At 44.1% G+C, this 14214-nt stretch overlaps 1 protein-coding gene across 4 annotated transcripts in view; it reads left to right on the top strand.

Moving 5' to 3' along the window:
* The window catches only part of kcnt2 (potassium channel, subfamily T, member 2), a 686368-nt gene that overhangs the window by 419329 nt on the left and 252825 nt on the right, over positions 1 to 14214 (top strand). For 2 of the 4 annotated variants that reach the window (XM_060829713.1, XM_060829712.1), the window contains 2 exons: positions 598 to 669; positions 5569 to 5703. In XM_060829713.1, coding sequence (XP_060685696.1) covers positions 598 to 669; positions 5569 to 5703 — 207 coding nt within the window. The remainder of the gene's footprint in view (positions 1 to 597; positions 670 to 5568; positions 5704 to 14214) is intronic. The other 2 variants (XM_060829715.1, XM_060829714.1) reach the window with 1 other exon arrangement.

The raw sequence follows: 14214 nt of genomic DNA, 5'->3' as shown, positions 1-14214 counted from the left end.
GGCACTCCTCAGCATTAACCCTTTCAGACCCTTGCGTAACATTTATTTTTGGCAAAATTTCACAGGACACATCAACATTAAAGATCAAGAAAATGTACTCAGACCAATACTTCAGTATAAAACTAAATTACACACATGACTGTTTTTTGAAGCTGTTCATGCAAAATAATTATGACAAAGATTTTGAGGAAATTTCATTCCATGGTGATGTTTATATTGTAAGCACAATAAAAATATGTGACTTATAAATTATTTTCACATGGCATCCATTTGCAACATTGCATTGGCCATGTTTGATTGACTGTGACCATCGCGCTGTGTTCATTGCTTTCGGGCAGCCTCGTTTATATTAAGGGGACAATAAAACATTGAGGCAAGAAGGATCTGAACATTTTTGAAAAATACATTCTTCAGAAGCTGATTATGTTTTAAAAAGTACATAGTGTTCTCATTATAAAAATCTGTGCAAATATCATTTTAGCTTTAGGCAGTCTTTGTGTGTTCAAACTTCTCTTCACTTACATCCTTGCAGAAATGCTTGTTTCACAGTTACAATGTATGTAAAGCACATTCTCTAAATTATGGCTTTCCCTCCAGGCCAGATGTACATTTTCTGGAAGCAATCTGCTGGTTTCCAATGGTTTACTACATGGTTGGCTCTATTGACAAGTATGTAAGATTTTGAGGCATGGCTGACAAAAATGATAAAAGCTTTGTGTAATCTGTGCACAGTAATCGTTACTATTTTTAGCATGAGTTTTCTGTTTATTATTTCTTTTTTTTCCCCAGAAGTCTTATGTGGCAAAAGTAGATTAGTACTTTGTTGCATGAGCTGCATGTACATCTGTGTATTTTTGTTCAGTGTTTGTGCATTACCTTTTGTGTATGTATGTATTCTTGACTACAGCACTGAAAACACAACTGGACCACATTCAGTCTTCACTCTCGGATGCTGTGCTTGATGATAGCCCATTGCTGCTTTTGTCTAACAAGTAGTGAGTGTTCAGGACTTTAGGGAATTGATCTTGGATAATAAATATTATGAAAAGTTCATGCTCTCAGAATTAGTTGACAAATTTGCCTTTCCAGTTGTGAGCTGAGAGTTGAAATGCAGGTCAGCTCAAATAGAAGGAACACTTTGTCAACTCGGTGCCATAATACATGAGTGAGAGGTCACTGCACCAAACCTGACAACATTCAATATGGATTAGTAATCTGTAACAAGCCACATTGTAGTGAAAAATCAACACCTTTACTTTGGGTGCAGCTAGCAATGGATAATATCAGTTCAAGATCACAAAGGTAAATCTTACAGTCAATCTGACCCATGCTGTAATAATAACAACATTTTATTAATATGGACAATAGCTAGGGCAAATGTTCTGACAAGTAATCTTCTAGAAACATCTTCCAGAAACTGAAGTTTAAGGGCAACGTGTGATGTGAATTCAAACATTTAGCTTGATATAAAGTAAGAAAAATCTGAATATTCGCAGCTTTCACTGTTTTTATTAATGATTTCCAACATTTACTTTTTTATTTAGTAATGGGGAGGCAATGGCCTAGTTTTACCACTAGACTATTTATCTACAGACTCAGGTAATGTTCTGGGGACCCAGGTTTGAATCCAGCCATGGCAAATCAAGGAATTTAGTTCAAGAAAATATCTTGAATCAAGAGTATAATGATGATCATAAAATCATTGCACATGGTCAGAAAAAAAACAGCTGGTTCATTCATGTCCTTTGGGGAAGGAAATCTGCCATCCTTACCTGGTCTGGCCTACATGTGACACCAGTCCCACAACAAAGTTAGATTAGATTAGATTAGATTAGACTTACAGTGTGGAAACAGGCCCTTCGGCCCAACAAGTCCACACCGACCCGCCGAAGCGCAACCCACCCATACCCCTACATATATCCCTTACCTAACACTACGGGCAATTTAGCACGACCAATTCACCTGACCCGCACATCTTTGGACTGTGGGAGGAAACCGGAGCACCCGGAGGAAACCCACGCAGACACGGGGAGAATGTGCAAACTCCACACAGTCAGTCGCCTGAGGCGGGAATTGAACCCAGGTCCCTGGCGCTGTGAGGCAGCAGTGCTAACCACTGTGCCACCGTGCCGCCCTCAACTCTACTCATAACAATCTTCTGAAATAGCCTAGCAACTACACACTTGTAACGATCACTACAAAGTCTGAAAAAAAGAAATAAAACTGGGCGAATCACCTGGCATCAACTTAGGTAACAGAAATGACAATGGCATAAACAGCCATGTCAAATTTCCTCCCTAATGGCAACCAACACCTTCTCTGGGGCAACTAGGGACACACAATAAATGCAAGCCCAGCCAGAGATGCCAATATTGTATGAGTAAAGAAAAAAGAAATGAAGGCACTGCATTTAGTTTTTTTTGGTCCCATTTGACCTTTACCTTTCACCTATATCCATACCCAACCCCCACATGTACACACTCGCTGTTTCTCTCTCTCTCCCTATCCCCTTCTCTCCCTCTCCCCCTCATTCTCTCTCTCTCTCATACTCACACATAAAATACACGCACACACAAACACACCCACATGTACACACACACGTACACGTATTGAAATCAAAGCTCTCTACCACATCATTGCCTGTATTTATTGCTTTGGAGGTTACATCCAGTGACACAAGTTGTAGCCCATGTATACCACTCTGTTGCCCAACATTTGGCAATTGGCAGGCCTAACACATTACATTGAAGCAGGTTCAGGGCTGTTGCTTTCCAACCTATGCATTTCAGGGCATCACAAAAGAGCAGCCGGAAAAAGCATTGCTGAATACTGTATTTCTTATCTCAAAAGCTTTTGGTTCAGTGATAGACATGTGGTTCCTTATCAGCACAGGACACCCTGTAAAAGCCATCTTTCCAAAATATAAATGACTTGGAAGTTGATAAGTGGATGATTATCAATTGAGCATCTTCATGATGGAATTGCTGCTCCACTGGTGATGCCTGGCCCACTGGTTGTCATTTTCCTGCTTATTTATGTAAAATAATACATCAAATCTTCTTTAAAACCAAAGCATGACTAACCTGCAATTTTTTGAGACTGACAATAAGTGGCAAAACAAATAGATTTTAAGTTTAAGGCTAATTTTCTCAGCCATAAAAAAAGTTGGGTTTTTTTCAGTGATTTTGGATTGATCTCTTGTGCCAGAAGTTGAGCAATACAGGAAAGGCCAACAGTGGAGAAATAACTGATAAGTGGCCCACAGAACAGATCATTGCCTAAATGAATCAAGCTTTTAAAATAAGAGTTTATTCAGGTCGGATTACATACTACACAAATTTGGGAAAAATCCAATTCCTAGGTTATTTCTTGACTTTTAAACACAACATTTTGTTAGAATGATTGATTTCCAGTTATGAATTACGAATCCTTCAGTGTGTTTCTATAGTTGGTATTTAAGTTGTTAAGCTATAGAGAATTCTGCGGACTTTAATTTTACATTATCTGGAGTAGACGAATTATGTTTCCTAATATTGTGATTTCGCTTGAGCATCGATTTTGTTTTATTTATTCTCAACAACACTTTGGGAAAATGTACAAGGACCTCTGGCCATTGTTGATTTTCAAGCTCCCCTTTCAATACTTTTTGTATGGTCTGCAGATGTTACATCCTTAGACTTCACTAAACATAAATTCAAAGAAAAGTAATAGTATTACAAAAAGTGCATTGATGGTGACATTGCTTCTGTAATGCTCTAAGTTACCGGGCAAGATTTTTGCTGGCTCCGTTGAGTGGAACTGGGGCATTAATACCATGAAAATGAAAGGGATGGACTTATAGTGACCCACTGCTACTTTGAGCTGGCTGCTCACTTATTTAAAAAGCCCGACTGTTTCAGATGATAAGGAAATTGAGGTCCAATGATATACACAATGGTCATTGCTATTTGGGGGCCAACTGATCTGAAATACATTGTAACTCTCTGTCCAAATACCCAACAGCTCAAGGGAAGTGGACCAAAGATGCAGGGTCTTTTGCTCTTATTTTTGCGGGGCCTAGGGGACATGACTGTTTCTGTGTCAGCTACTGCTGCCTTTGATCTCTGACTCCTCTGCAATTGATATCTCCTTCTAGCCTTGAAGTTGCCTGGTATTGTGTTGATCTGGCATGCGAAAGTTACACTTTGGCACCTGTGACCTCAGCAAGGCATGGCTGTGCTGATGGAGCGACAATAGTTAAAATCTGCCCCACCATGTTCTCCCTTTTGTCATGAAGCATCAGAATCAGATCCATGGACCAAATGCCTCCAGATTAACTCTAATCCACTTGAATCTTTGCTTGCACAGTCTCAAGTTATGTTGAAATTTCTTGCCTTATGCAAGGTCATGCCTTAAACATTAACCAGTCTGCTCTCTCCACAGATGTTGACTAACCTACTGAGTCTTTCTGCTGTTTTTGACCATTGTTAATGAGTTAGTTGTTGTACAGTGTGTGTTTGTGTGCAAAAAAAGCCTATGTTTTAACGTTGTTTTCAGTTAAAACAAGGATGAGAAATCAGACTTTCAATCATCAATTGATATGCAGGAAGAAACAAGGAAAAATACTATTTTTATCAGAGATTTAATACAATGGTTCGGTTTTCCCAGCTAGTGGCAAAAGGACAAGGAGGCTAACGAAAACTGCCCTCAAAGTTTTAGCAAGTGCTGCAGCATGGACTTCCTTTTTTCAGTATCATTGTCAGTTTGTTGCCTTCTACAGAAAATTTGTAACATCCAGCATTGAGGGCACGCTGATCAACTAATCAATACTGAAGTATGCTCACAGACTGCAAAATGGATTTAAAAAAGAAGGGTGTACAAATCACTTCTAAATTGTTGGACAGAAAGCAATTTAAGTCTCTGGATGTAGAGAATTAAAGATGAAATGTAAATGTCAGAATATAAACTTCACAGAATATTTATAGCATATTTAAAATTTGCAGTGTTTACATGTTGCTCTGGGAAAATAAAAGTTCGAAATTATGAAATTATTTTTGTTCAAGGCCATAAAGCTTGTTCAGGAGAAATTATGAGTTAGTGCACTGTTAAAAAAAACTACTTCTGTTTGAACAAGAGTTAACTTGATAATTGCTCTTTACAGCTATAATAATGTGCAAATAGTTGAAATTCATGCTAAAGCAATTAATTTAATTGATTATGTATGCAAAGACTCCAAGTGCACAGTCTGTGACCAATTCTTAAATTTCCATGTTTAACTGTGCATGCACTGACCTCAGAAATTGCCATCAGTTTTGCGCAGTAATAGTGGTGAAGACGGGAGCCTCACTGTAATTACTGCCACAAATTCCAAATCAATGTCATAATTGCTCTGACATCCTTTCAGTACATCTTTGTTTTATATGTTGGTAAGTATTGTACAAATACTGCCTCAACAACTTTGGATTAATTGTTTACCTTAATGTATTGACTTTATTTGGCTCTGGGGCATATTCTGTTGCATATTAATTCATGATACATCCAGTGACTGTTGATAAATTGCATTAATTTACCCCGTCTCTTGTTCAAAAGCCTAGATGACCTACTAAGATGTGGAGTGACATTTGCTGCCAATATGGTTGTGGTAGACAAAGAAAGCACAATGAGCGCTGAGGAAGATTACATGGCAGATGCCAAAACGATTGTAAATGTGCAAACGCTCTTTAGGTGAGTGTTACATTAGTACATAAAAGGTTGTCGTCTTCGCTTTTAATGGTGGTATTGTGAAGTACTTAAGTCTTTTCACATTCAAAACAACAACCTATTATTTGCCCATGATGACGAATGTACTGGTACCAAATTAGGCTGAGAAAACTCCAAAACCAGATATCAAACTAAAAATTCTGGAGATGTACCGATGTTACATTACAATCTAAAATGGGGAAAAAATGACTTAATGTTTCAGGTGGACACTTCAGATACTAGTGCCCAGATTAGAGTGGTGCTGGAAAAGCACAGCAGGTCAGGCAGCATCCAAGGAGCAGGAAAATCGACGTTTTGGGCATAAGCCCTTCCTCAGGAACGAGGCTGGGAGCTTCGGGGGTGGAGAGATAAATGGGAGGGGGATGGAGCTGGGAAGAAGGTAGCTGAGAATGCAATAGATGGATAGAGGTGGGGATCATGGTGATAGGGTGGAGGGGAGGATGGAGTGGATAGGTGGGAAGGAAGATGGACAGGTAAAACAGGTCATGAGGTTGTTGCTGAGCTTGTCGGTTGGATCTGGGATAAGGTGGGAGGAGGGGAAATGTGGAAACTGGTGTAATACACATTGATGCCACGGAGTTGGAGGGTCCCGAGGCAGAAGATGAGATGTTCTTCCTCTAGGCGTCGAGTAGTAAGGGAGTGGCGATGGAGGAGGCCCAGGACCTGCATGGCCTCAGCAGAGTGGGAGGGGGAGTTGAATTGTTCGGCCACAGGGCGGTGGAGTTGATTGGTGCGGATGTCCTGGAGATGTTCTCTGAAGTGCTCTCTGTGAGTAGGCGTCCTGTCTCCCCAGTGTAGAGGAGACCACATTGGGAGCAATGGATCCAGTAAATGGCATGAGTGGAAGTGCAGGTGAAACTCTCATAGATGTGGAAGGCTTCTTTGGGGCCTTGGACGGAGGTGAGGGGTAGGTGTGGGTACAGGTTTTGCAATTCTTGTGTGGCAGGGGAAGGTGCCGGCGGGGGGTGGGGGGTGGGTGTTGTTAGGGGGTGAGGACCTGATCAGGTAGTCATGGAGGGAACGGTCTTTACGGAAAGTGGATAGAGGTGAGGAGTGAAATATATCTCTGGTGGTGGGGTCCCTGGCTCCCAACGCCTTATCCATACACTTCCATCTGCCATGACCAGAGCCTCCAAGCCCTCCGTTTTGTCCTCTCCTGATGTCCCCAACAATACCCTTCCACTGACACTCATTTGTTTGGCTGAACTGGTTCTCACCCTCAACAACTTCTCCCTTTGAATCATCCCACTTCCTCCAGATGAAAGGGGTAGCCAGGGACACCTGCATCGGCACCAGCTATGCCTGTTTCTTTGTTGGCTATGTAAACCATTCCATCTTCTGGAGTTTCACAGTCCCATCTTCCGGCACCACTCCCCCCACCTTTTCCTCTGCTACATTGATGACTGCATTGGCGCTACCTCATGCTCCCATGAGGAGTTTGAAAAGTTCATCAACTTCACTAACACATTCTGCCCCGATCTTAAATTCACATGGACCATCTCAGATACCTCCCCCCCCCCCCCCCCCCCGGTTCCTGGACCTCTCCTTCTCCATCAACGGTGACCAACTCAAGCTGACATTTTCTACAAACCCACCGACTCCCACAGCTACCTGGATTACACCTCCTCCCACCCTGCCTCTTGTAAAATTGCTATCCCTTATTCCCAATTCGTCTGCCTCCGCCACATCTGCTCCCAGGGCGATCAGTTCCACCACAACACCCCAGATGACGATCTCCTTTAAAGACCACAATTTCCTCTCCCAAGTGGTTGGTGGTGCCCTCCAGCACATCTCATCAACTTCCCGCACCTCCACCTTCCAACTCCACCAAGGACAGAACCTCCCTGGTCCTCACCTTCTACCCCACTAATCTCTGTATACATCACATCATCCTCCTCCATTTCCACCACCTACAAACAGACCCCACCACCAGAGATAGATTTCCCTCCCCACCCCTATCCGCTTTCCGTAAAGACGTTCTCTCCATGATTATCTCGTCAGGTCCATGCCCCCCAACCACCCATCTTTCCCTGCCACCGCAGGAATTGCAAAACCTGTACCCACACCCCCTCCTTCACCTCTGTCCAAGGCCCCAAAGGAGCCTTCCACATCCATCAGAGTTTCACCTGCACTTCCATACATCATTTACTGAATCTGTTGCTCCCGATGTGGTCTCCTCTACATTGGGGAGACAGGACATCTACTTGCAGAGTGCTTCAGAGAATATCTCTGGAACACCTGCACCAACCAAACCAACCCAACCGCCCCTTGGCCGAACACTTCAACTCCCTCTCCCAATCCCCCAAGGACATGCAGGTCCTGGGCCTCCTCCATTGCCACTCCCTTACCACCTGACACCTTGAAGAAGAACGCCTCATCTTCTGCCTCAGGACCCTCCAACCCCCTGGCATCAATGTGGATTTCACCAGTTTCCTCATTTCCCCTTCCCCCCCCCCCCCCACACCTTACCCCAGTTCCAACCTTCCAGCTCAGCACAGTCCTCATGACCTGTCCCACCTGTCAATCTTCCTTCCCACCTATCCACTCCACTTCCCCTCTGACCTATCACCGTTAACTCCACCTCCATCCATCTATTGTACTCTTGACTACCTTCCCCACAGCTCCATCTCCCTCACATTTATCTCTCCACCCTCGAGGTTCCCAGCCTCATTCCTGATGAAGAGCTTTTGCCCGAAACATCGATTTTCCTGCTTCTCGGATGCTTCCTGACCTGCTGTGCTTTTCCAGCACCACACTCTCGACTCTAATCTAACTCTAGTCATTTTTGATCTACCAATTTTATGTGTGATTCTGTCACTTGAACGTGAGGTGCTTCTACAGTGTACCCTAAAGTTAACAGTTTATTCCTGGGCAAATTCTGCAGCAGAGCCCCAATTCTTGTTCACAAAATGGGCCTCCTGCTGACCTGTATCTTTCCTCTAACATTAATCTACGTAACAGTTGTTCAGAGATAGCAATATGGGCAGCGTGAATTACAACTTTTAGTTTCGGCGACAATTTTGATGAGATTCCCTTGAAGATTTGCATCCAAATGCAATACATCAACACATAACATAGGAATCACTACAATGATTAATCAAGACCAGATCTGTAATCTATTATTTTTAATGGATAAGATTCTGCAAAGATTTATACCACTGTTTAATTGCGACCATTAAATGGATGCAAAGTGTTTTTGGGTGTACATTGATGCAGTTTGGCAGTGAAACTTGGGAACAGTTCTCAGTTTGATTCTTAAATATACTAAAGCCTTCCACTCCAGGAGGCTGTCACACTGGTTCGATGTTATATCTTGCGCAGCGCAATGTCAGTGCAAATCTATTTCCTTTTACTGTCTCCTTTTGTTTGTCGAGGTTTCTGGCAGTTACGTTTTATTTTTGACTGCTTTTTGTTGAGGCAAATATATTTTCAGCTATCTTTTCCTAAATTTTGAAATACTTTGCCCAGGGAGAAGGATGCTAGGGATCTGCAGACTATGTTTGATGAGGTACGTAGACGTAATGCCAGGGAGTTGGGGAGAGCCGGAGCTCTGGTTACCTTCCTCTTCTACCCACGTTGGAAAATGTGGAGGATGATTGTCCCTCTAGAGGACAGTTGTCCCACTGCAGGTCTGATTAAGAGTTTCATTTGGAGTCATAGAGATGTACAGCACGGAAACAGACCCTTTGGTCAACTCATCCATACCGACCAGATATCCCAAACCAATCTAGTCCCACGTGCCAGCACCTGGCCTATATCCCTCCAAACCCTTCCTATTCATATACCCATCCAGGTGCCTTTTAAATGTTACAAGTGTACCAGCCTCCACCACATCCTCTGGCAGCTCATTCCAGGCACATACCACCGTCTGCATGAAAAGTTGCCCCTTAGGTCTCTATTATATCTTTTCCTCTCAGCCTAAACCTATACTCTCCAGTTCTGGATTCCCAGACCCAGGGAAAAAACCTTGTATATTTACCCTATCCATGCCCTTCATGATTTTATAAACCTCTATAAAGTCACCCGTCAGCCTCTGACACTGCAGGGAAAACAACCCTAGCCTATTCAACCTCTCCCTATAGCTCAAATCCTCCAACCCTGGCAACTTCCTTGTAAAACTTTTCTGAACACTTTCAAGTTTCACAACATCCTTCCAATAGGAAGGAGATCAGGATTGCATGCAATATTCCAACAGTGGCCTAATCAATGTCCTGTATAGCCGCAACATGACCTCCCAACTCCTGTACTCAGTAAGGTAAAAACAATGACTGCAGATGCTGGAAACCAGATTCTGGATTAGTGGTGCTGGAACAGCACTGCAGTTCAGGCAGCATCCGAGGAGCAGGGAGAGGGACTCCCTGAAATTCTTGTAGAGAGAGGAGGAAAACTTCTTCAAGGCAGGCATCCTTCAAGAGGATTCGCAGTAGGGTTAAAATCAACGAGGTAAAAACAATGACTACAGATGCTGGAAACCAGTACTCTGACCAATAAAAGAAAGCCTACCAAACTCCTCCTTCACTATCCTATCTACCTGCAACTCTACTTTTAAGGAGCTATGAACCTCCATTCCAAGGTCTCTTTGTTGAGCAACACTCCCTAGGACCTTACCATTAAGTGTATAAGTCCTGCTAAGATTTGCTTTCCCAAAATGCAGCACCTCACTGCATTTAAACTCCATCTGCCCACTCCTCAGCCCATTGACCCATCTGATCAAGATCCCATTGTAATTCAAGGTAACCTTCTTCGCTGTCTACTACACCTCCAATTTTGGTGTCATCCCCAAACTTACTAACTCAACCTCTTATGCTCACATCCAAATCATTTGTATAAATGATGAAAAGCAGTGGACCCAGCACCATTCCTTGTAGCACTCCACTGGTCACAGGCCTCCAATCTGAAAAACAACCCTCCAACACCACCATCTGTCTTCTACCTTTGAGCTAGTTCTGTATCCAAATGGCTAGTTCTCTCTGTATTCCATGAGATCTAACCTTGCTAACCAGTCTCCCAGGGAACCTTGTCGAACGCCTTACTGAAGTCCATATAGATCACGTCAATTGCTCTGCCCTCATCAATCTTCTTTGTTACTTCTTCAAAAAAACTCAATCAAGTTTGTGAGACGTGATTTACCCATGGACAAAACCATGTTGACTGTCCCTAATCAGTCCTTGCCTTTCCAAATACATGTACATCCTGTCCCTCAGGATTCCCTCCAACAACTTGCCCACCGCCGAGGTTAGACTCACTGGTGGTTGGTTTCCTGGCTTTCTTAAATAGTGGCACCACGTTTGCCAATCTCCAGTGTTCCGGCACCTCACCTGTGACTATCGATGATACAAATATCTCAACAAGAGGCCCAGCAATGACTTCCCTAGCTTCCCATAGAGTTCTAGGGTACACCTGATCAGGTCCTGGGGATTTATCCACTTTAAGGCATTTCAAGACATCCAGCACTTCCTCCTCCGTAATATGGCTGAAAATGTGTTGCTGGTTAAAGCACAGCAGGTTAGGCAGCATCCAAGGAATAGGAAATTCGACGTTCCGGGCGTAAGCCCTTCATCAGGAAAGAACATTAATTTGTCGAATTTCCTGTTCCTTGGATGCTGCCTAACCTGCTGTGCTTTAACCAGCAACACATTTTCAGCTGTGATCTCCAGCATCTGCAGACCTCATTTTTTATCCTCCGTATTATGGACATTTTTCAAGATGTTACCATCTACTTCCCTGCATTCTACATTTTCCATATCCTTTTCCATAGTAAACACTGTTGCAAAATACTCATTTAGTATCTCCCCTGTCTTCTGCCAGTTTGGAGGGGGGGGGGGGGTTCAGTCAGCTCAGTTGGCTGGATGGCTGATTTGCAACACAGTGATGCCAGCAGCGTGGCTCGGCTTCCTATACTGGCTGATCTTGTGATGAGGTCTGGTAAACTATCCACTAGTCAACTCTGTCTGATGAGAGAGCAGCCCTATGGTCCTCTCGGTAAGTGGAGACTTTGCTTTGCCAGTCTGCTGCTGGCATTTTACCACCACTGGGCAAGCCCCCCACCATGTAGGCAGACCAGCTGGTGAACCTTGCCAACTTTCCTTTGGCTTCTAGTTAGTGATGTGACGGTGAGGGCGTCATGGAGGGGGGAAGTACCCTGGTGAAATGCACACAGTGCCCCCACCCCCCACCCCCATCTTCAAAAGTTATTTATTTCACCAACTACCATCCAAGACCCCAAGGTAGCCGATCCTACATAACTTGGCTACTAGTGCAATGTACCTCACGGTTTCTTGAGGCAGTGTGCAGTCTCAGTGATGACCACTGTTCTCAATGATGCTGCTGGGAGTGAGGAGCAGCAGCTCCTGGAGGATGACTCTGAGCTTGTAAAGTGGTGGAAGTCCCTATAGCAACTTACAAGCTACGTGATGGACACCAAATCCAGCTGGCCCTCTGTCACATGGCCAGTGTATGTCTTCTTGTGGCTCTGGCCCATTGTCTGTTTGAGCTGTCAGTATGCAGGTGTGAGGTGACTGGACTCAATTACTTCCACGATGATTGTGAATCAGACAAGTGGATTGCCATTTCATTGATGGCAGAAATTGAGAATGGAATGTTCAGTTTCAAGCATTCATTTTTACACTGTGACACTGATCCACCCAATGGCAGATCTGAGGATGAACATTGGAATTAATGTTACATTCCTCCAGGAACCATTTGGCATGGTCAAAATAACCTCCTCCCTGTATGCTCCTTCAATTTAATTATGTGTAAATCTATTAAAATGAATAATTGATTGATTCAAAGACATCTAGCTGCAAGTATGAGAGGTGCTATCCCACCTGGGCCTGAGTAGGAGCCTGGTCTCTGTAAATGCTAATGGCCAGGGTCATTATTTCCTCAGACAGTTGTGGAGATCACTGAGACCTTCACCACACTGTGGTCCCACATGGTCTATACTCTGTGTTCCCACTGAAGTGTCAGTATCCAGGCTTGAGGGAGGGGGCTTTTATGGGACGCAACGTTTCCTCTGCAGCCTCGATACTTTCTGACTCTGAGGTTGAGAGATTAGATTACTTACAGTGTGGAAACAGGCCCTTCGGCCCAACAAGTCCACACCGATCCGCCGAAGCACAACCCACCGATTCCCCTACATTTACCCCTTTACCTAACACTACGGGCAATTTAGCATAGCCAATTCACCTGACCTGCACATTTTTGATCTGTGGGAGCACCCGGAGGAAACCCACGCAGACACGGGGAGAATGTGCAAACTCCACACAGTCAGTCGCCTGAGTCGGGAATTGAACCCGGGTCTCTGGCGCTGTGAGGCAGCAGTGCTAACCACTGTGCCACCGTGCCGCCCACAAGGACTTTACTCCTTGAGTCTGGCACCTTAGACCACTCAGCCATCCTGACACCGACGCAGCAGCCCATTTCTCCGTTGGGACCAAGGACATCCCACTGGCATCTGCAAGAGATGAGGGAGAGAAGCTGCTGTGATCAGTGGCTAGACACTGATACAAGGTTAACGTGAGCTTTGCAGCAGAATGGACGAAGTGCAGCAGTTAATCAGGTGACAGGACATGGATATTTCAGCATTCCCACAGGAAGTAGTCCACGTCTTATAATGTGAGGAATTTTCTCCTCATTGGGTGCAGAGAGTATTGTCCAGCATCCCTTGACCCTGCCACTCCCTGGTGTATTTTGGAATATCTTTTTCCTGGAATGAAAGAAAGGGAGAGATTGAATGAAGTGAAAGTTATCAGCATGGCTGGTTCATGTGGTCTAGGGGTGAGTTATTCAAAGGGATGTCCCAATCTGGCAATGGCACTAGGTAGATTGGGATGTCTAGTGGATATGGACAGGTTCTGTGACTTGGGACTGAGTAGGCAGTGGAGACGCCATGCAGGGTTTGTGGGGTTGTTGGGTGGAGTGGGGTGAAATAGAGTGAGTGAGGGAAGACATTGCATGTGATAATGAAATTGGCAGAGCACGAGCCTCGGTGGGAAGTGGGTGCAGTAGCAGAGATGGGGTAAGTGTGATATAGCAGAGAGAAGAACGTGACACTTACCCCAGTGGAACAGAGAATTTCAATGACCTCCATGGGGCATGGCTGGCCATTCCTCCCGAGCATAGAAACAGCACTGACCTTGTTGGTGACTCCAACCAGGCAGCCTGAGTATGACCTTCTCTGCTGGCCCTCCCAGCAAGAGGATGCCCCTTCTCTGTACCATCCCATCCACCAGCAACAATTAAGCCATAATTGGAAAATGGGGTAGAATTTCCACTTCCCTGGTGTGAGCTGAGAAAGGTGGGAAAATACAGAGTAACTGCAAAATTCAGAATCTCGGTCTTGAGAAAACTTTACACAATTTTCCTCATTAGCTTTAAACACCATTGTGTGGTGACTGTCTTAATTCCATGCATCTGAATTTCATTAAATCCCCAACTTATCCTATTTACAGGGCATAAATATACATTTTAAAG

Source organism: Hemiscyllium ocellatum, chromosome 9, assembly GCF_020745735.1.
Source record: "Hemiscyllium ocellatum isolate sHemOce1 chromosome 9, sHemOce1.pat.X.cur, whole genome shotgun sequence".
Lineage (NCBI taxonomy): Eukaryota > Metazoa > Chordata > Chondrichthyes > Orectolobiformes > Hemiscylliidae > Hemiscyllium > Hemiscyllium ocellatum.
Note: the sequence above shows the minus strand (reverse complement) of the source record. Positions and strands in the feature narration are given on the sequence as shown.